Source organism: Bubalus kerabau, chromosome 6, assembly GCF_029407905.1.
Source record: "Bubalus kerabau isolate K-KA32 ecotype Philippines breed swamp buffalo chromosome 6, PCC_UOA_SB_1v2, whole genome shotgun sequence".
NCBI lineage: Eukaryota > Metazoa > Chordata > Mammalia > Artiodactyla > Bovidae > Bubalus > Bubalus kerabau.
The window spans coordinates 15976272-15996565 of NC_073629.1; the positions used below are offsets into that span (position 1 = coordinate 15976272).

Sequence of the window (20294 nt, forward strand, 5' to 3'; positions counted from 1 at the left end):
ACACTTTAACCAGGATACAGAGCTGATTCCCCACCCAGCCGGCCTCCTGCCTCCGACAGCTAACAGTATGGAGCAGATCCCCGGAGACAGGCAGGTGTGCAGTGGCATGGAAGGTGTGGTTGGCACTGGGGCTCCTCTTCCTCTGAGCTGGGCTAGGGCAAGCTACAGAGACTTCAGGACCTGGAGGAGCACTGAAGGGGCTGAGGAAACTCAAAGGAGGGAGTGGGAGGCCAGTCAATTGTCAGGGGCTGGAGGGAAGAAGACAGGAACCTTAGGAAAGGGAACTGGGTGATTCTCAGCCTGGAAATGAAGGGCCACTGTGAACTAGATATCAAAGGGGGCTGAGGCTGAGAGGTCAGCAGCTAAAGGGCAAGAAGTCTGAGGTTGTGAGGGACCAGATAGCTAGGTGATCAAGAATTTGAGCCTGGAGTTAGTCAGACCTAAATGGGAATCTTATCTCTGTTAATTAGAAGCTATACAAACTTGGGCAACTGATCTAACCTTTCTCAGCCTCTGTTTCTTTACCTAGAAAATGGGAATAATTACAGAGCATATAACAGTACCTGCTTACTAGCATCCTGGTGACTAAATAAGTTAATGTATGCATAATGCCCAGCTCAGAAGACTCAACAAAAACTGGAGAACTGAGGGAAGGAATAGAAAGCGCGCTGAGATGAAAGGATGGGGGCCAGCGGCAGGTGCCCACACAGCCCCTTTGTACTGCTGGACCTGCAGGGTAACTGCAGCGGGCTAGTGTAGCCCAGATGACTCAGGAGCTGGGCATTTCCTTCTTCCAGCGGCAGCAGCTGCCAGCCGCTATGGCAGACACCTTCCTGGAACATCTGTGCCTGCTGGACATCGACTCTGAGCCTGTGATCGCTCGCAGTACCAGCATCATCGCCACCATCGGTAAGCACCCCCACCCCCCCTGCAGCGTCACAGGGCCTCGTGTGTTTTTCTCAAGGTGCTGCCTCATCTTTTGTGTTCTTTGAGACTTCTCCTTGTTTGATTGAGGGATAAATAAATAAATACATATTTAAAATTTTTATTTATGGCTGCACGGGGTCACTGCTGCAAGAGGGTTTTCTCTAATTGCTGAGGGCAGGGGCTACTCTCTGGTTGTGGTGTGCAGGCTTCCTCATTGCGGTGGCTTCTCTTGTAGAGCATGGGCTCTAGGGCAAGTGGGCTCCGGACCTGCAGCTTGGAGTCTCTAGAACAAGGCTCGGTAGTTGTGCTGCTCAGGCTTAGTTACCCTGAAACATGTGGGATCTTCCTGGATCAGGATTCAAACCGGTGTCCCCTGCATTGCAAGGGAGATTCTTAACCACTGGACAACTTCAGAAGCCCAGCAAATATTTGTTGAGTGCTTGGTAGATAAGCTTCTGGGTCCTGGAAGTAGGTCAGTGAAATGAAATAAACAGACAGGGACTTCTCTGGTTAGGATTCCATGCTTCCACTGCAAAGGGCCCAGGTTCTATCCCTAGCTGGGGAAGTAGATCCCACCTGCACAGCATAGCCAAATAAGTAAAAATAATTTTTTTTTTTTTAAAAGAGACTTCCCTGGTGGTCCAGTGGCTAAGACTCCATGCTTCCAATGCAGGAAGCCTAGGTTCAATCCCTGGTCAAGAAACTAGAACCCACATGCCACAACTAAGACCCAGCACAACCAAATAAATAAATATTAAAAAAGAAAAAAACAGACAAAGATCCCTACCCTTGGGGAGCTGACACTCTAGCTGGGTGGGACAATAATAAATGCAATAAGTTATTTAAAAACTAAGGAAAGTATTTAGTATATTAGAAACTGATAAGTACTATGGGAAAAAAAGAAAAATCACGCATGGTAAGGGGCATTAAAATGCAAGGGCAGGAGGGAGGTTGCAGTCCTAATAGGGAGTCAGGGTAGCCATTGATGAGAAAATTAGACCTGAGCAAAGACAGATGTCTGAGAGAAGAGAGTTCTAGGCAAAAGCAATAGTCAGTGCCAAGGCCCTAAGTCAAGGAGGCTGGAAACCATCAAGGGGAAGAGCAGCAAAAATGAAGAGGTTGGAGGAAGGGGAAGATCGTGGAGGGTTCAATAGGCCATCTTTAGAATTTGAGTTGCGTTTCACTCCAAGTGTAGTGTGAAACTGAAACCACTGCAGAGTTTTGAGCAGGAGTTACATGCTGTTACTCAGGTCTTAAGAGAACTGCCCTGGCTGCTATACTGAAAGTAGATTGGGGTTGGGGGTGGGGGTGAGCCCCAAGCTGCTCCTGCAGTATTTCTGGTTTAGACCAGGTGGTGGAAGTGGAGCTGCTGAGAAGGGACAATATTCTGAATGTATTTTGAAGGTAGTGCCAACAGGATATGATGGATTGGATATCGGGTGGGGGTGGGGGTGAAAAAGGAGTCAAGGACTAGTCCCAGTTTTTTGGTGTGAGGCGCTAGAAGAATCCATTATCAACTGAGCAGGAGAGACTGTGGTGGAAATGTTTGGAGGAGACATCAGTTCAGTTTGGGGCTTGTTGAGTTTGATTGCACATATTAGACATGCAAGGGTGGTATAGAGTAGGCAGTCAGATACACAACTCTGGTTTTGGGAGAGGGGTCTAAACTGGAGATGTAAATTTGGAAGTTGTTGACATACTGATGGTATGTAAAGCCATGAGACTAGTTGAGACTACCAAGGGGGTGAAAGGAAAATGAGAGAAGAGGAATGGTCATCTGATGGGAGCTAAGGCTGAAAGGGAGCAGCCAGTGAGGTAGAAGCCAACCAGGGGTGGTGTCCTGGAGGCCAAGCCCAGAATGTATGTCAAGGATGTGTGTCAAATACTGTTGGCAGACCAGCTAAGATGAGGACTAACCACTGGATTTAGCAACAACACAGAGGTTGTTGGTGACCTTGACAAGAGCAGATGTAATGGAGAGTGGGTACAAGGAGAATAGGGGGGAGGGGATACAGAGATAACTCTTGTCATGAATTTTGCTGCACCGGTGAGCAAAGGAATAGGGCTGTGTAGCTAGAAGGGGAAGTGAAATTAGAATTTGTTGTTGTTGCATGAAATAACACCAGGCTTACATGCTGATGGGAATGATCTAACAGAAAAGGAAAACATCAATGACATAGAGAACTGGGGGAACTGCTGAATCTGTTTTTGATTGGGTGAGAAGGAAACCCAGTACACAAGTGGAAGAACTGGCTTAGGGAGGGACTGGAGAGGCTGGTCAGCTGGGTCTCAGTTACTCAGCTGTCCTACTAGCAGGGAAGGAATGGAACTCAACTCTCCTCAGTCCAACAGGAAGGAGGCTCTAAAGCTTGGCACCCATCCCCTTCTCATTCACTGGGGTTCCCCCACACTGCAGCACGGAACATCAAGGCAAGGCAACACTGTCGCCTCAGGCCTGGCTGAGCCCACCATTCTAGGGCCTTACAGTGCAAGGAGGCAGGTCTTAGCTGGAGAGGGGAACGTAGTCTCTGATCTGTGTGCCGGGGTGGGGTCAGGGGACAAAGGTCGGGTGACAGGACTTCTGCGGCCTGGGGCGGCCCCGAGGGTGATGATGGGTTCGGTTGTCACTCAGGTTTGGTGAGAAAGTTGTCTGAATCGGGCGGGTCTCTGGTTCCAGGGCCGGCATCTCGCTCCGTGGAACGTCTCAAGGAGATGATCAAGGCCGGGATGAACATCGCGAGACTCAACTTCTCCCACGGCTCCCACGAGGTTCAGGGCGGGGCCACGGGGAGACGGGTGGGGCTAGAGGATGCCCCAAGGTCCCGGCCAGCTTCCCCTGAAATCCTCGATTTGTTCTGGTCCCCAGTACCACGCTAAGTCCATCGCTAACATCCGGGAGGCGGTGGAGAGCTTTGCAAATTCTCCGCTCAGCTACCGACCCGTGGCCATCGCCCTGGACACCAAGGGACCAGAGATACGCACTGGGATCCTGCAAGGGGTGAGAGAGGACCCGCGACCCGCCCTGTTCTGGGGACGGCAAAGGGGGTGGTGCGGCGTGAAGGAAGTTATCCGTAGGGCGGAGCATTGGGAGGGGCCGGCTCTGACCTCCGCAGGCCGATCTCAGTGATCCTCTGGCCCCGCCCCTAGGACCCGGCGTCAGAAGTGGAGATAGTGAAGGGCTCCCAGGTGCTGGTGACCGTGGACCCAGAGTTCCAGACGCGCGGGGACGCGAACACCGTGTGGGTGGACTACCCCAATATCGTCCGAGTCATGCCGGTGGGGGGCCGCATCTACATTGACGACGGGCTCATCTCCCTAGTGGTCAAGAAAATCGGTGCGGACGGGCCTCCCGCCCTGGTCCTGCGCAGTGGGCCCTCTTCCTTTCGGTCCCGCCTTCGCCCTTCCCTCCCACCACGCCTTCCCGAGTCCCTGGCATCCAGACTTCTGGGCTACCCTGGGCTGCGGCTGGATTGGCGGGTTAGAAGTTTCTTCCACAGACGTCCATGTGCCATTCTGTGCAGAGCCCAGGCTGAGCATGAAGAAACAAATAAGACATCATTCCGTTTTCTTGCGGGTCCAAGCCCGGTGTTCCCACTGCTGTGACTATGCCCCCGCCCTCACCCCTAACCTAGGCGGATTCTTTCCATACCCGCAGGTCCAGAAGGGCTAGAGACCGAAGTGGAGAACGGCGGTGTCCTGGGCAGTCGGAAGGGCGTGAACTTGCCAGGCACCCAGGTGGACCTGCCCGGGCTGTCCGAGCAAGATGTCCAGGACCTGCGCTTCGGGGTGGAGCATGGCGTGGACATCGTCTTTGTCTCTTTCGTGCGGAAAGCCAGCGACGTGGCTGCCGTCCGGGATGCTCTGGGGCCGGAAGGACAGGGCATCAAGATCGTTAGCAAAATCGAGAACCACGAGGGCGTAAAGAAGTGAGACTTGGTCTTTGTTCCCATCAGGCCCTACGTATCCCCATCTCCCTCCTCTTTCCCTGCCTGCTTCTCTGGCTTCTCTTGGGTCTTTCCCAGCCCTGACTTCCCCAACCGCCCAGGTTCGATGAAATCCTGGAGGTGAGCGACGGCATTATGGTGGCACGGGGTGACCTGGGCATTGAGATCCCGGCTGAGAAGGTTTTCCTGGCTCAGAAGATGATGATCGGCCGTTGCAACTTGGCGGGAAAGCCCGTTGTCTGTGCTACACAGGTCTGCCATGCGCCCTGGGGGCACGGCCCTCTATGAGTCTGGGGACACTGAGGGTGAATACGCACACCTTAGGTCTCTAACACGTTTTGCTGTCCAATGTTTGACCCTCAAACAACAAAGCTATGAAGACTTACTGTGACCCCCGTTTTCAGATGAGGAAACAGAGCAGCCAGGATCACACAGTTTGTGAGTGTGACTCTGGTTTTCAGGGCCTTCAGAGTGTGGATGTCAGAGACATAGTCGGGGCAGGGTCCCCAGTCAGATATGCCTCCTACAGTTCTGACCTCAAGATATCCCCCAGATGCTGGAGAGCATGATCACTAAGCCCCGGCCAACTCGGGCAGAGACGAGTGACGTGGCCAATGCTGTTCTGGATGGGGCAGACTGCATCATGCTGTCAGGGGAGACTGCCAAAGGCAACTTTCCTGTGGAGGCTGTCAAGATGCAACATGCGGTAGGAGCTCAGAATGCAAGGCAAATGTGCTGGAAAACCACCCCCCTTCAGATCCCAGTACCCTTGCCCAGCCTGACCTCCTGGTGCCCACAGATTGCCCGGGAGGCAGAGGCTGCTGTGTACCACCGGCAGTTCTTCGAGGAGCTACGCCGGGCAGCGCCACTGAGCCGGGACCCCACGGAGGTCACCGCTATTGGTGCTGTGGAGGCTGCCTTCAAGTGCTGTGCTGGCGCCATCATTGTGCTGACCACAACTGGCCGGTGAGGAGAACACTGGGAACACACCAGGACGGAGCGTTGGGTCCGGGGCAGGCTGGGATGGGCCCCAAGCATGACTTTTGTCTCATCATCAGAGATCTTTCTGGGGTAAGAAGAGAGGCAGCTATGGGAGCTGGAAGCCTAGAGAGACAGATCTTGGAGCACACCAGGAATTGTGCCTATCTCCCCAAGGGGTTGGGAGGGCAAGGTGGCATCACTGGGTGTACTGACTTCCAGGCCATCTGGGCTCCCAGGGCTCAGAAACAGGTCCTCTGCATTTAGCCCACAAAGCCTTGCAATGCTGGGGTATTACAGAAGGCTCCAGAAGGTCTGAATTCGAATCTTTGCTCTGAAACTTAGCTATGACATCTTGGGTAGGTCACCCAGGTTCTATAATCCTCCTGCACTTGCTCATGGGATTATGAGGATTAACAAGAAACATTTTTTAAGTGAAATACTATATAAAGATGCATTCCCAGAAGGGTTTTCTGTTTTTCAAAGAGGTTTCTCCTTATTATCTCATTTGATAGATTTTTTTTAGTCATCTCACAGTTTCCCCATGTGGTCAGAAAGGCAGGTATTCTTACACCCACTTTATGGGTGAGAAAACTAAGGCCCAGAAAAATGATGATGACTTACCTAGGGTCACACAGCTTACTGGTGGCACCTGGAACCCGAACCCAACACTCTTCCAATATTCTGGGCTGACCCTGTCTGCCTCCTTCAGCTCAGCCCAGCTTCTGTCCCGGTACCGACCTCGGGCAACAATCATTGCCGTCACCCGCTCTGCTCAGGCTGCCCGCCAGGCCCACCTGTGCCGAGGAGTCTTCCCTGTGCTCTACCGTGAACCTCCAGAGGACATCTGGGCCGACGATGTGGACCGTCGGGTCCAATTTGGTATCGACAATGGTGAGACCCCTAGCTCCCTCCCACCCTCCCCTGGATTTGTATCCTGAGTCCTCCAACCCCACTTCCTACACTCACCCAAGGGGTCTTGCCTCTCTCCTCTGGTCCCAGGTTTTCTCTGTGAGATTCACTAAGACTGAGATACTTGAGTCTCCAAGCGTGGGGGGAACATGCTGAGAGAGGGCAGAGGGAGCGAGGGCAGGGACCAGGGCCATCCCTAAGTGGTTGGCACAGCTGCTGCCTCCACCAGATGGCTGGAGCTGGGCATGACACAAGGAGCAAGAGATGAGAGGAGAAAGAGGGACCCAGGGCCCTGCAGCTGCAACTGAAATCGAATTGACAGTTGTTATGCTCATAACCTGGGCTTCCCTGGTAGCTCAGCTGGTAAAGAATCTGCCTGCAATGCAGGAGACCTGGGTTTGATGTCTGGGTTGGGAAAATCCCCTAGAGGAGGAAATGGCAACCCACTCTAGTATTCTTGCCTGGAGAATCCCCATGGACAGAGGGGCCTGGCAGGCTACAGTCCCTAGGGGGTCTCAAAGAGGTTGACAAGAATGAGCTACTGAGCACAGCGCATGCTCATACTCCCCCTCTTTCCGTCTGCACAGCCATGCAGGTGGATAGACTTGCTACTCAGCAACCTGCTCCATGGCACCCCATGGGCACAGCTGCAGCTCGCACCTCCTACAGTGGTCACGCTCCCTGCAGTGCCCCCTGTGGGGCACACTGTACAGTTTGCCTCCGGCCCCTCCTTCCTTATGATGCCCTTGAGGAAGGCGGTGAAGGGTGGTGGCTGGTTCTCTTTACAGGGCTGGCCTGGGTCCCTCAGTGGCTGATTATCATCTTCTTTCCTTCCTCCCCTCCAGGAAAGCTCTGTGGCTTCCTCCATTCTGGGGACCTGGTGATTGTGGTAACAGGCTGGCAACCAGGCTCCGGCCATACAAACATCATGCGGGTGCTGAGCGTAACCTGAGGTGCCCCTCCTTCTCTGACCAAACCAGCCCTGGACCCGCCCCTCTCCACTCCCTCCTGCAGCCCCACATCTAAGTCTTTTCTACTCCCAATCCTCCCTACCCCAGGCCACATCTGCCATCCAGTTGCCTTCCAGGGCACTCCCTCCCTTTCTCTATTTCATGCAGGCCTGAATAGTCTGCATCCAATTAAGCACTGGCCATCCAACAGCACCAATGGTACATTCCCTGCATCTAATGCTCTCAACTGGTCCCTAAGATGCTCTGAGCCTTTAATCCCAGCTCAACTATTAATTCTATTCCCTCAGGTTTCCTATAGCTGAGGGTGGAGGGGAGGGGAGCAGGGTAATCATGGCCACAGTCTCCACAAAAATCTCATCTTAAAAATCATCTCCCAAGGAGAGTGTCACCTCTTTCTTCATTGTGACTGGAAGCTAGGGGAGATGGAAGCCGGGGAGCACCGGAGCCAGGCGGGCACACCTCGTTAGTGTCTCACCAGTTCGAGGCTTGCAGGCCACTCCCCATTTGCTCTCACACCCATCTCATGCTTTACTGGGTCAAGTGTTCTGGCCTCCTCCTGCGTCCTGAAATGCCCACTTTGTTCCCACACACAAACCAGGAGCCAAAACAAGTGTCTCTATTTTCTTTTTAAACCCAGATGTTTGGAAGCCATATAAAACTTCTCCCATACACGCAGAACCCCAGAACTCCCCGCCTAGGAGAAAAGGAGCGTTAGGGTCCTGGCCCCACATTCTTTGATGCTGGAGAGTAGATGTGGGGACAGAGGGGTGGGCTACAGGATTCTCTTGTCCCTGAGAAGGCAGAGGTACTGGCTAGCCTGCCCTTCCCTAGGCTTGGATACCTCGGGCCCTCCCCTTGCTCCTGCACCAACAGCAAACTCAACAGGAAAGAAAAAGAACTAAAAATAAGAACAGTCCTTCTCCCCATCTCAGATGGCCCTTCCTGGTCCTACCTAGATAGGGAGAGTGTTCAAATATTGCTGCTGATGGGAGTTGCACAAGGACCACAAGAGCTGGAATGGAGGGCCCTGTCCATTCCTGTTTCCCTAGTAGGAGGGGAGGGCAGGGATGGATAAAGGAATGGGTAAATAAAGTGAGTTGATAATAAATAAAATTAGCAAATGAATGAATAAATTATTAAATGAATAAATAAGGGAGGGAGGAAAGAAAAAAAATTCCATCTAGGGATTCAGCCACTTGCCCCCTACCTGGGGGGATCTAGACTGGCACACTAAATAAGGGGGTGTCAGCAATCCCATAGCTTCAAGGGGGCCATCACCCGGACAAGGGCACAGGAAGGAGAAGCCTCCTAGTTTACAAAAAGGTAGTTCTACCACAGAGACAGAAAGCACAAGGAACTCGGTAGGAAGTGTGTTCCCACTCGGGATATAGACAGGGAGGGTCCACGCATGGCAGTAAAGCTGGGTGCCCACACCAGGGGCCTGAGACATTTGTTGACATCAATGAGGGCACGGGTAGTTGGCAGTGCCCAGCTATGCTAGCTGGACAGGAAGATTAACCATGCCAGGCAGAACCTGAAAGGTCATGGACAGGAAAACAGAGACATCTAGTTACTTGGCAGTGATGGTGATGGCAAGTACTTGTGCTTAGTAAGATGGGCTCATGGGCTTGGGCCTGCACCTGGCAGGACCATGGCTAGGGGAAAACCCTCATTAGAGGACTCGGAGTCGCTTCTACTTGGCAGTGGAGACCTACAGCGCCTGGCGCAGTGCCTTGAACATGGTAGGCGCTAAGAACCTTTGATGAATGGGTGCATGGATTAGGATGGGTGTCAGGCTACAGGGTGCCTGAGCTGAGGACAGAGACCATCTTCTTGGTACTAAGGGGAGATAGTCCCATAGGGCAGTGTTTCAGGTCCCCTTGGTGTCCCCAGGAGGTGTCTGCCCTCAGGCATATGCTACTGCACCCAAGGGCTTACCTAAAGGTTTCACATGTTGGCAGACAGCTGGGGGCCCCGGGGAGTAGCTGGCTCAGGCACTGGCAGCCTGGGGGGCTGGGCTGTCCCTGGAGGCTTGGTCAGGAGCCCTGAAGGGGGCAGGCGTTCACTTCCTGAGCCCTTACGCCCAGGAGAGCCATCACCTGCTGCCCTCTGAGGCAGAGAAGGTTGGGAGGCTGAGAGCGGGCGGCCCCGAGGTCCTAGTCGCCGTCCACCCCCTCCTGGGGGAGGCCCCAGCAGTGACACCTGTGAGCGCCCAGCCCGGGATAGGCTGGCATGGAGGGTTCGGGCGGGCGGGGCTGGCAGGCGGGAAGTGGATGCCCAAGGCCCCCGGGCTAGAGGGCCAGCTCGGACAGGCACCAGGGGGGACGCTGGGGAGCCTGCTCCTGCTGATCTTCGAGCAGAGCGAGCAAGGAGGGTGACTGGAGAGTCGGGCGAGAGGGGAAGAGGGCCCCGCTGGTGCGTCAAGGCAATGGCCACACTGGAGGTCACGGCGGCTGCTTGCAGGGGTGCGTGCACCAGTGGCTCCCACAGCACCGGCTTTCCACTGAGCCGAGCACCTGTGCTGGGCGCCAGGCCCTGAACACCCCGGGCCATATCCCTGTCGTGTTGAACCAAGTGCTGCTCCATGACGCCCCCGCTGCTGCCCGGACTTGGCTCAGAGCGCTTCCGCTGCAGTATGGAATTCTTCTTGCCTAGAAATTATCCCGGGGAGAAGGAGTTAAGAATAGGATAGGAATTCAAGATGAAGGTTGGATATCAAAAGAATGAGGGTAACAAGATGGAGTCCAGGCACACGGGCGGGGTGAAGGTAGGGGATGGGGATCAAGTGTGTGGAGATGGAGTTGGGAGATGGAGATTGGGAGATGAGGGTTGAAGGCAGAGGGTTAGGGGATGAGAGTATGTATCAGAGATGGTGAGGATCAGGGACTGCTACTCAAGGAAGGAGGGTTCAATGCATGGGGACTTGGGGCGATATCTCCAGGGTTCAGAGATGCTGAGTTATAGGGACAGTAAGCCGGTGTGTTGAGAGCCCTACTGGGGGGCATCTGCTGGGACTCAGGTCCCCTGGGGTGTGCCAAGGCACTGGAGCCTGGGCCCTGGGATCCTGGGGACTCCTTGCCATGGACAAGGGTGAGGGCGCAACCTGGACCTCACCGATACGGCGCAGCCGATCCATGGCCACTGTCTCAAAGGCCCGGCGCATCATAGGGAACTCCTCGAGCACGGCGTTGAAATGGTCCACACTGAGTGAGTACAGGCGGCAGTAGGTGTCCGCACGCACGCTGGCTGTGCGTCGGCCCCGAGTCAGCAGGCAGATCTCTGACAAAGTTGGGAGGAGGCCTTCAGAATCACTGTCTGCAGAACTCCCTCTCACTGGGCCTGCAGCAGCTGACCCAGATTCCTCAGGCTCCTCCCCAGATGGGAGCAATTTATGACTCCCCACCCATCCAGAGGCCCTGAGTGCTCCAAGCACCCCCACTCTCCCGCATAATTACTGTCCTGCCTCTGTCCAAATTAAAGCTGATAAACAGGCAGGTCTTGCTGCACTCCTAGTTATTCCACTTCACTTTAATTCCCACCCCACCTCCATGGCTTTAGCCCAAGGGGTAGGCCTAGGGCAATGCCCTCTCTTCCCTCCCCCTTTGAAAGAACACCAAGGCAACCCAGAAGGAGAAAAGCAGTGCCAAAGGGCAAAGGGCAACACAGTGGGGATGCTGGAAGGTGGTGGGTGATTTGGGGACTGAGAGATTATGAGTCTCAGACCCTTTTAGGCAGCAGCCAGGAGAACTGTAGAACTACCACAGGCTGGGTCCCTGATTCTCCCACCAAGTCATTCCCCCAGGGAGCCACAAAGCTCCAGCCCCTGGGATAGCACTGCTTTATTCCTATCTTTCCCTCATCTTGTGGGATCCCTGGGTCTCACTGGCTCAGGGATTTTCAACCTGACCATGCACTAGAATCTCTTAAGAAGCCTTTAGAATTACAGAACTCTAAACCCCAGACCCAGAGATTCTAATTGAATAGGCCTGGGGAGGGGCTGGAACTCTGTGGTCCTGGAGCACAGCCAGGTGAAGACCCAGACCCAGGGGAGCAGCCGCCCTCCTTTCTCTGCTCCAGACCCCCCACCCACCCACCCTGAGGCCTGCTGACCCCCAAAGTAGGATCCGTCAGTGAGGCGGGTGTCCCGGGCGCCACGTGCCAGCACACTGAGCAGCCCATGCTGGATGAAGTACATCTTCCTGCCCACGGAGCCCTCACGCACCACGAGGTCCCCCGGCTGGAAGACCTCAAAGCGTAGCTTGGTGAGCACGGCTGTGACGAAGCTGGGGTCAGCATGGGCAAACAGCGGCATGTGGGCCACCAGGCCCCGGCAGGTGAAGTTAATGATCTCCTGGGCAGGGGAGGGGCCTGTCAGGCAGGCTGTGCCCCCTGCCCCGAGGTGCCCCCATCGAGCTCATCTGTCTCCAGAAGCCCCACCCCTGGGGTCATGATCTGCCAAAGGATGCGGATGCTTCAGTCGGCCTGGGACCATCTCTAAGCTCCTGCCCTCAGAGCTTTCCCATGAGCCCTTGCAGGACCACACCCCACCCCACCCCAACAGAGATTCCTGCAGCCCCTCCTCATGTATACTTCACCCCTGAAAGATCATCAAGGAAGACCTTAACTCCTAAAAGTGCTCCAAAGGCCTGAACTCCCATGGGGCCCTCTGCAGGCCCCACTTGCTGTAGGGGCCCCAGCTGACTAATAGTCCCCACCCTAGAGGTCGTCCCTGAAGCCCAGGTCGTTGAAGAGCCTCCCTCCAGGGCCCCGCCCAGTCCCACCTCCCGAAGTGGTTCGCTCAGCTCGCCTAGGATGCTTTCCTCATCGAACATCTTGCCCTGGTAGCGGTGCTCATAGTACTCGTGGATGCGCTGCCGTGTATCAGCCGGCAACTTGTGGAAGGACATGTACTGCTCCACCTGCTTGTACTGGAGAGCCAGCCGATGGCCAGCAGGCAAGAAAACACAGAGACAGAAGTGGAGCCAGAACAATGTGGCAGGGGGAGGGTTGTGGAGGAAGGTCACAGCCGTGGGCCACAGCCAGAGGGTAGAAACATGGAGACAAAAGGATATATGAGTAAGGGTGGATACAGGGAGGACACGGCACAGTCACAGGAAAACCCAGACGTGGAGGAGTCCAAGGACAGGTGCATTGGTACAAAGAAAAGGTACACACGGGACAAATGGATACCGGGCAAGGCAGGACACAGAGAGCCAACAGGGATGCATCAGAATGGGCTCCACGTGGAGCTCCCCAGCCGCCAGCACCCCTCCCCTTCCTTTTCCTGCCCCTGCTGACCTTCTCCTGGTACTGACGCCGGGAGGAGTCCAGGGACTGGATGAGGGCGGTGGCATGACCGATGAACATGGCGTAGCACGTGGCACCCACGATCATGCTGAGCATGGTGAGCCAGACGTCGGGCATGCCTACAGGTGCCTGCTGCCCATAGCCAATGCAGAGCATGTGGCTCATGGCCTTGAACAGGGCGTGGGAATACTGGCGGCCCCATGAGTGGTTCTGGGGGGCAGAGTGTATTGCAGAGCTGGGCACAGACCCCTCAGAACCTCATTCTCCTCCCGCTTCCCACTTTCTCTTTCAGTCCTTCTGTCTGCCGCCTTCTACTTCAACTTGCCTGCCAAGGGAGGCACTTAGGTTTGGTTCTGGGGGGCCCTGAGGCAGAAGGGGCCTCTTTTATAGCATGGGAGCTGCAGTTTCTCCCTAGGTTTCCTTCCCCATATGCTCCCCCCTCCAATACAAGTACTTCTTCTGGGCCTCTTTCCTCTCACCTCCCTACCTCCTCACTTCTGTCCTCTCATGGTCATCTCTCCAGCATCTCCCACTTGGCCCCTGTGTTTACCCCTCCTGCTCAGGGAGAAGAGCCCTTGGAAGGCCCAGAAAAGGCTGAGCGGTGGGGAGTTCTCACCACCATGTGGCTGATGGAGACCCAGCAGTCAGGAGGGAAGTCTTGCAGCATGGGGACCAGGAACTGCAGACAGCCATCCCAGTGACACAACAGCAGCATCATTCCGATGAGGTTGAAGATGCGAACCACAGCACTGGCCAGGTCATAGGTCATGTGAAAGATCTGAGGAGTCCGAGGAGGGGCTGTTGTGGACAGGAACCTCTCCCTGCCAGGACTTTTCCATACCTGGCCTTGCAGATTCTCTCTTCAAATTTCTCTCTGGCCCTAGCCTCCGTGAATGTTAAGACTGTGGCTATAAAACAGCATATATAGCTAATACAAAGGAGGTTGTATTACTACTCTCATCTCATAGATAGGAAAACTGATGCAAATCATGTGCCTCAAATCACAGCAAGTGCCACAGCAGAAACTCAAAAAGGCCTGCTGCACAAGCTGCCCAAGCATAGCCTGGGAAAGGGGAGAGAGGGCACTTCACAGTGTAACAGCCCCAGGGCGTGTATAAGGATTAGTGCCAGAAGCTCTCTTCCCTTCCAATAATAATAATAATAATAATAGGTAATCTACTGAGAACTTACTGTGCCAGGCACTGCGCTAGGTGCTTTACAGGTATTAACTCCTTTAGCCCTTATAACCTTATCATATGTAAATATATTTAACATTTTCACTTTATAAACAAGTAAACCAGGCCTCATATAGTAAATAGCAAAATTGGGATCTGACCACAAGCAATGAAACTGCAGAGTTCACACTCTGAACCACTAAACTCTGCTGTTTTCCTGAAGCTGAAACTCCAGCCTTCCCCACACTCTACAATTAGTAGCTCCTCTTCTATACCTTCCTCCTGGAGTCTAACTAACCCTTCAGTGTTTGTCCAGCAACTATGCTCCATTCTCCTGCACCACCATCCTTGCATCCTGTGAATCCAATCCCCTGAACACTCATTCTGTCCCTGTTTCTCCCCCACCAACACTGGAGACACCCCTCCCTCAGAAGCCCCACTCATCTGCCCCACCCCAAAAAGTTGCTGGGAGCCCCACTCATATCGCTGTCTGGAGGAGTCTGCAAGCCCCCCCGCCCACCTCCCCACCCCACCTCCTCCCACTGGTGTATGTAGCGGATGAGGCGGGAGAGGCGGAGCAGCCGCAGCAGGCTGAGGATCTTGGTGAAACGCACGATGCGCAGGGCCCGCGCTGTTTTGTAGACCTCAGCATCCAGTCGTGGCTCCAGCTCCACCACCAGAAAGATGTAATCCACAGGAATAGAGGAGATGAGGTCAACCAGGAACCAGGTGCGCAGGTAGCGTGTGCGGATGGCCCGGGGTGCCAGCAGGATCTCAGCACCCTCCTCTACCACGATGCCTGTGCGGAAGTTGAGCACCAGATCCATCAGGAAGAAAGTGTCAGAGAGGACGTTGAAGACAATCCAAGGTGGAGAGTTCTCTTCCTTGAAGAAGGTGATGCCCACGGGTAGCACAATGAGGTTCCCCACCATCAGCAGGAGCATGATCAGGTCCCAGTAAAAGCTAAGGTAGGGGTGGGATGGGAAGGAAGACCACAGTGAGAGTCAGCCACTAAACTAAGGGCAGATAGTCTCAGCCAAAAGTGGACAAGGATACAGAACAACGGGATGACCATTTACAGCTAATGGGAGTGTAAACTGGGACCACCATTTGGAAAAATAGTTTGGAATTATCTTGTCAAGTCAAACATTTGCATTCCCTGCAACTTGGCAATTCTATTCCTAGGTATATACACATTCAAGGGAAAGATTCCAGGAGATATATATAGGTATAACAGCATTAAATCTGGAAATAATCCAAATATCCATCAGTAGAAAAATGTAGATAAATAAGATAAACACAGTAGATAAATACACTGATGCCCTGGAATATCACACGACTGTGAAGTCACCCAACTGCAGCCTACATTCCACAGTAGGAATGAATCTCACAGATTTAATGTCAAGAAACCAAAGGATACACACTGTAGGACTCCACACACACAAAGTTCAAGAATTGATCAAACTCAACTTCATTATTTAGGGATTCACAGAGAAGTAGTAAAACTGTAAAGAACAGTTAGGAAATAAGTACCACAAAAGTTAGAATAGTGGGTGTGGAAAAGGAATGTGAGAGCAGCACGGAGCCTTCCGGGGTATCCCCAGTGTAGTCTCTCTCGACCTAGACAGTTGTTACATATGAGCTTGTTTTACAGTTACTCCTTCAAATATATGTGTGTGTGTATACACACACACACACATATACATCCTGGTATATACTATACTATTTATATATATATATATATATATATCTGCCTTATCTATTTTGGAGAAGGCAATGGCACCCCACTCTAGTACTCTTGCCTGGAAAATCCCATGGACAGTGGAGTCTGGTAGGCTGCAGTCCATGGGGTTGCTGAGTCGGACACGACTGAGCGACTTCCCTTTTACTTTTCACTTTCACGCATTGGAGAAGGAAATGGCGACCCACTCCAGTGTTCTTGCCTGGAGAATCCCAGGGACGGTAGAGCCTGGTGGGCTTCCGTCTATGGGGTCGCACAGAGTCGGACACGACTGAAGTGACTTAGCAGTAGCAGCCTTATCTATTTACTATATCTCTACTGTATATATTAATATATATGCCTACTAAATATACCCATAATATGCACATATATATTTTTATATAATATATATATGTAATGTCCTCATTATATGTATATAATCTATGTCACTATTATTAAATATTTTTTAAGTTAAAAAAAGATAAATATCCTTTGCTGATCTCACAGGGCTATTAAAAAATATGCACTGATATGGATGTGGATGGGTGTGACAGTGTTGTACAAGACTAGTTGGTGTTATGACTCACCCACCCTTAATCCCAAGATTTCTGAAGAGACTGCTGCTTTACCCATTTCCAGCTCTCTTCCCATTCCTAGTTTAGGACTGAAAACCTTCCCTAGCTTTCCCAACCCCAACCCTCCTTTCCAACACAGTTGGACTCATGGTTCCTGTTTTTCTGCTGGAATCTGTTTCCCAGATGGGGATGGTTTGTCCTGCCTCCTGTTTGAACTAGATTTTCAGATATACCCTTCCCCTCTTCAGAGCACTTCGGCAGGGCTGCACAGACAGAGAAGCTCCACAGCAGATCCTGAGACAGCAAAGCCTGAAGCTCTGCACTCCTTTCCTCCCCTAACCTCCCCATGCCCACTGAGACTTTGGTTGCACCCAGGCAAGGGCATGGTCAGGGGAGAGCCATACTGCTGTGTGGAAGCTGTGAAAAGAAGAGGTCATTCAAAGAAGATCATTGGACAGTCTGAAGGTCTCAATTAGATATGGGGGTTTCAATTTCAGGACACACCTAGTTGCAGCATCAACTGAGGACCCAGCCCCTTCTGACTCTGCCTGAAAAAAAAATCAATCCTTTCAGCCCCTGAATGAAGCTTGGTGGTCCCCAAGTCCAGGCCTCCAGGAAGCCCTGTGTGATTTCAATCAACAGCAAGCCCTGGATCTCCTCTTCTTCTCTTTCCTGGCCAACTGGAGAAATCCTGTACTGTAAGCTGGGAGAGGAGAGGGAAAGAGGGTTTGCCTTGCCATAGAGCATCTTCACAGCCTGACTCACAGGCAGTCACAAGCCTGGCGGGTGATACAGAAGAGAGGATGGAGAAGAAGCACAATAATAATGGGGATACATGGTTTATGGGGATACATTTGAGGGTGAAACGGAGAGGGGAGGAGGGAGATGCACAGCAGACTAGAAAAGGTGCACTAGTAGGGTGATATTGAGACAGTAAAAAAGAGGGGAGTGAAAGGAACAATGAGAGAAAAAAGAATATTAAGGGAGTGTGTATGTCTGTGGATTAAAATGACATCTAGGTTTCCAATGGTGTTTCCAGGCTCCTGATTCACACCTAATCCTCTCTGCTCATTTAGCTCCCCAGGATAGGTGCTTTGCATATATCCTTGCCTCATCCAAAAGCTGTCCTTCATTTCCTCCAAGGACAGGGTTGCTCTCCTCCCCTAGCGACCTTGATGTAGAGGTACAGCCTGATGGGGACTATGGAATGGCCCCACCCCCTCTCTTCATCCCTTCTCTCTGGTAGTCACCTGGGCGGTGGTCACATGGGCAGTAGACTTGCCCCTCTGTTGCTGCCTCAAATCACTCTGAGTCCAGGCCCTAACCCGCCGAATCCCGTCTTCAGCACCAGGGACAGCGATCAGAGCTGCTGTCTGGACACTCCCTTTCTCCCCTGGCATCCCTATTTTTTTTTTTTTTTTTTTTTTGGTAGCCTGCCCTGCTGAACTAGGCTGGTACTGGGGGTAGAAATGGGGACAGTGGGGACAGCTCGGTTTCTCCTTTAGGCTGACCCTGAGTTTCGGAACATGACAAAATTTCCCAGATCCCCAGCAAGCAGAACTGGAGGAGACAGCAGTCCCTAATTCCAATATTCCCCTTGGTCCAGGTGGGGTGTCGGGTTTTTTAAATGGGAAACCCAGGTCTCTGGTGTCCGCTTCCAGGTCTCTTCCAGCACCCCTAGCCTGAAAAGTCACCGAGAACCTCCGGCTGGGGATCCTTTACCCAAGAATTAGGTTGGGGGAAGTGACTCTGTCGGCCCACCAGGGGACCCCTGGGCCGGAAATGAAGTGTCCGTGGAGGGTGGGGCGGGCCCGGCTCCTGTGTCGCGGCCTTGGGGGTGGGAGCTGTGTCCCCTGCCCACCCTGCCGGACCCCCAGTACCGGAAGTCGCTGTACGGGTGGATGATCCAGGCCCCCGCTGACTTGACCCGCTCCTGCTCGATTTCCACTGCTTTGTGGCTGCCGAACACGCGAAGAGAGAACTTGTTGACCGTGGGCTGGAGCAGGGTTCCGAGCTGCCTCCTCTTGGGCTCGGGCCCGGGCCTGGACCCAGGGACCGGACCCGAGGCTGTGGTTGTAGACGCCGGGGCAGCAGGAGGCGCAGCCTCCAGCCCAGCGGTCGCCCCGTCGTTGGCCCCAGTCGTTGGCCTCTGCTCCGCCTCCATGACGCCCGTCAGCTTACACGTTTGGCCTCCTAGACCCTGCTGCGGCCATTCGGGACCTCCGACCCCTCCCGGAGTCGGAGCGGGAGCAGCCGGGCGGGCTCAGAGCGGAGGCGTAGTCGGCTGGGAACTGCCAGAGCGCCGGGCGGAGGGGGTGTGTGCGACAGACTCCTCCGAGGGCGGCGGGCGGGTCGCGCTGCGCCCCCTGGCGACAGCCGAGCGGAGGCTGGGCAGGGCGGGCGGAGGCGGGGTCGACCGAGAGCCATCTCGGAAAGAGGCGGGACCAATGTAGTCCGTAACCCGAGGAACACTGAAGTAGGCGTGGCTTAGCCAATGTGGGCCGTCCTCCAAGTATAAGAAGAGAAGGAGGGGAAACGCTGCAGAGCCAACAGAGAGGGCGTAGTCTAGGGCTGAAGGGCTTTTATCCACTGAGCGCCAGGGAGGCGGAGCCGTCCGCATCTGGCGGGAAAACCGGACGCTGGCTGTAGCTCGTGAGGCTTGCGAGGGCGAGGAACTGGGAACCAGTGGAAGACATGGGGAATGGCTTTTGAGCTTCCTCTTATCCACTCTGCCTTAAGGACTTCCTGCATTTCACTTTTTTTCCTCGCAACACTCTCCTAGGCATACTCCTTTCCTCTGACTTCTTCATATTGCTCCCTCTAGTATTTAATTTCCAAACTCATCTGCCAGCCCTCACCAAGAGCAACTCTGCCAGTCACTGAGTGGACGCTGAGGATGAACATAAGGATGAACACAAAGTCCTGTCCATAAAGCCAGCGCTTGTCTATGCTTGCAGACAGGACAGGTAAATTACAGCGCTATGTGATGGAAAGGGCTGTAAATTCTCTTTTGGGGGGCGGGGCGCGTGCTGGGCAGCTTGCAGGATCTTGGTTCCCTGACCAGCGATTGAACCTGGGAGTGAAGGTGCAGAGTCCTAACCACTGGATTGGCAGGGAATTCCCTAAAAGTTCTTAAATATCTCAAATTCTTCCCCTTATCTCCACTTCTTATTGTCACTGCCTTATTTCAAGCGCTCAGAATTTGTTCGCATAGATTATTTCAGATGCCTCTTAAGGGGTCTCTAAACTCTCTCAGGGAAATTAGTTTTCCAGTCTGCCAAGAGTTACCTTCCTAAATCCAAATGTAGCTTTATTACTTGCTTAATGTCCTTCAAACTTCCCCATCTTCTGTGGGATTACAGTTAAACTCCTTAGAATGACATACAAGGCCCTGTAAAATCTGGACCTAGTTTTAACAACCTCTCTTCTGATAGTTCCTCTCTTGAAAGCCAGGACTCCAATTCTGTTTAAATGCTTCGTTTTGCTTTGTCTCTAGACCTTTGTATTTTCTCTGCCTGGTCTTCTCCAATTCGCTTTTCAACAGTTGGTTCAGATGTCATCTCCTCTAGGAAACCTAGACACGCATTTATAACTCTTTTTTTTCTCAAGCTAGGGTCTAGTCTACAGCTTTCCTACAGTGACCAGGGCACCACTGTTCATAACAGCTCTTGTCACAAGGCTGCCATTATTTTATGAACAGAAGGTCTTTCTCTTCCATTAGACTATGGAGCTCTGAAGAACAGGAGCCTTATACCTGACACAATGCTGAACACAAAGTGGACACT

At 53.1% G+C, this 20294-nt stretch overlaps 2 protein-coding genes across 2 annotated transcripts; one reads left to right on the forward strand and one right to left on the reverse strand.

The window, feature by feature from the left end:
* The first annotated feature begins 764 nt into the window (after nt 1-764).
* PKLR (pyruvate kinase L/R) lies at nt 765-8267 on the forward strand. Its single transcript, XM_055586695.1, has 9 exons — nt 765-909; nt 3464-3696; nt 3794-3925; nt 4075-4261; nt 4583-4853; nt 4973-5123; nt 5425-5837; nt 6562-6743; nt 7607-8267. The coding sequence occupies exons 1-9, from the start codon at nt 765-767 to the stop codon at nt 7711-7713; spliced, it is 1821 nt and encodes a 606-aa protein (XP_055442670.1). The 3' UTR covers nt 7714-8267.
* A 65-nt stretch (nt 8268-8332) lies between these two features.
* HCN3 (hyperpolarization activated cyclic nucleotide gated potassium channel 3) lies at nt 8333-18868 on the reverse strand. Its single transcript, XM_055584063.1, has 8 exons — nt 18390-18868; nt 14748-15177; nt 13656-13817; nt 13031-13249; nt 12514-12660; nt 11843-12083; nt 10847-11011; nt 8333-10383 (listed from the first exon to the last, which is right to left on the reverse strand). Exons 1-8 carry the CDS (start codon nt 18671-18673, stop codon nt 9680-9682), a joined length of 2352 nt encoding a protein of 783 aa, XP_055440038.1. The 5' UTR covers nt 18674-18868; the 3' UTR covers nt 8333-9679.
* Nucleotides 18869-20294: the final 1426 nt, after the last annotated feature.

Bases quoted from the DNA above. Each gene is read 5' to 3' on its own strand.
- PKLR (XM_055586695.1), top strand. From the start codon at position 765: ATGACTCAGGAGCTGGGCATTTCCTTCTTCCAGCGGCAGCAGCTGCCA. The intron at 910-3,463 runs GTAAGCACCCCC...GTCTCTGATCTG, and splicing joins CAGCATCATCGCCACCATCG to TGTGCCGGGGTGGGGTCAGG. The intron at 6,744-7,606 runs GTGAGACCCCTA...CCTCCCCTCCAG, and splicing joins CCAATTTGGTATCGACAATG to GAAAGCTCTGTGGCTTCCTC.
- HCN3 (XM_055584063.1), bottom strand. From the start codon at position 18,673: ATGGAGGCGGAGCAGAGGCCAACGACTGGGGCCAACGACGGGGCGACC. The intron at 15,178-18,389 runs GTACTGGGGGTC...CCCCTACCTTAG, and splicing joins CACCCGTACAGCGACTTCCG to CTTTTACTGGGACCTGATCA. The intron at 11,012-11,842 runs GTCAGCAGGCCT...CAACTTTGTCAG, and splicing joins TGACGGATCCTACTTTGGGG to AGATCTGCCTGCTGACTCGG.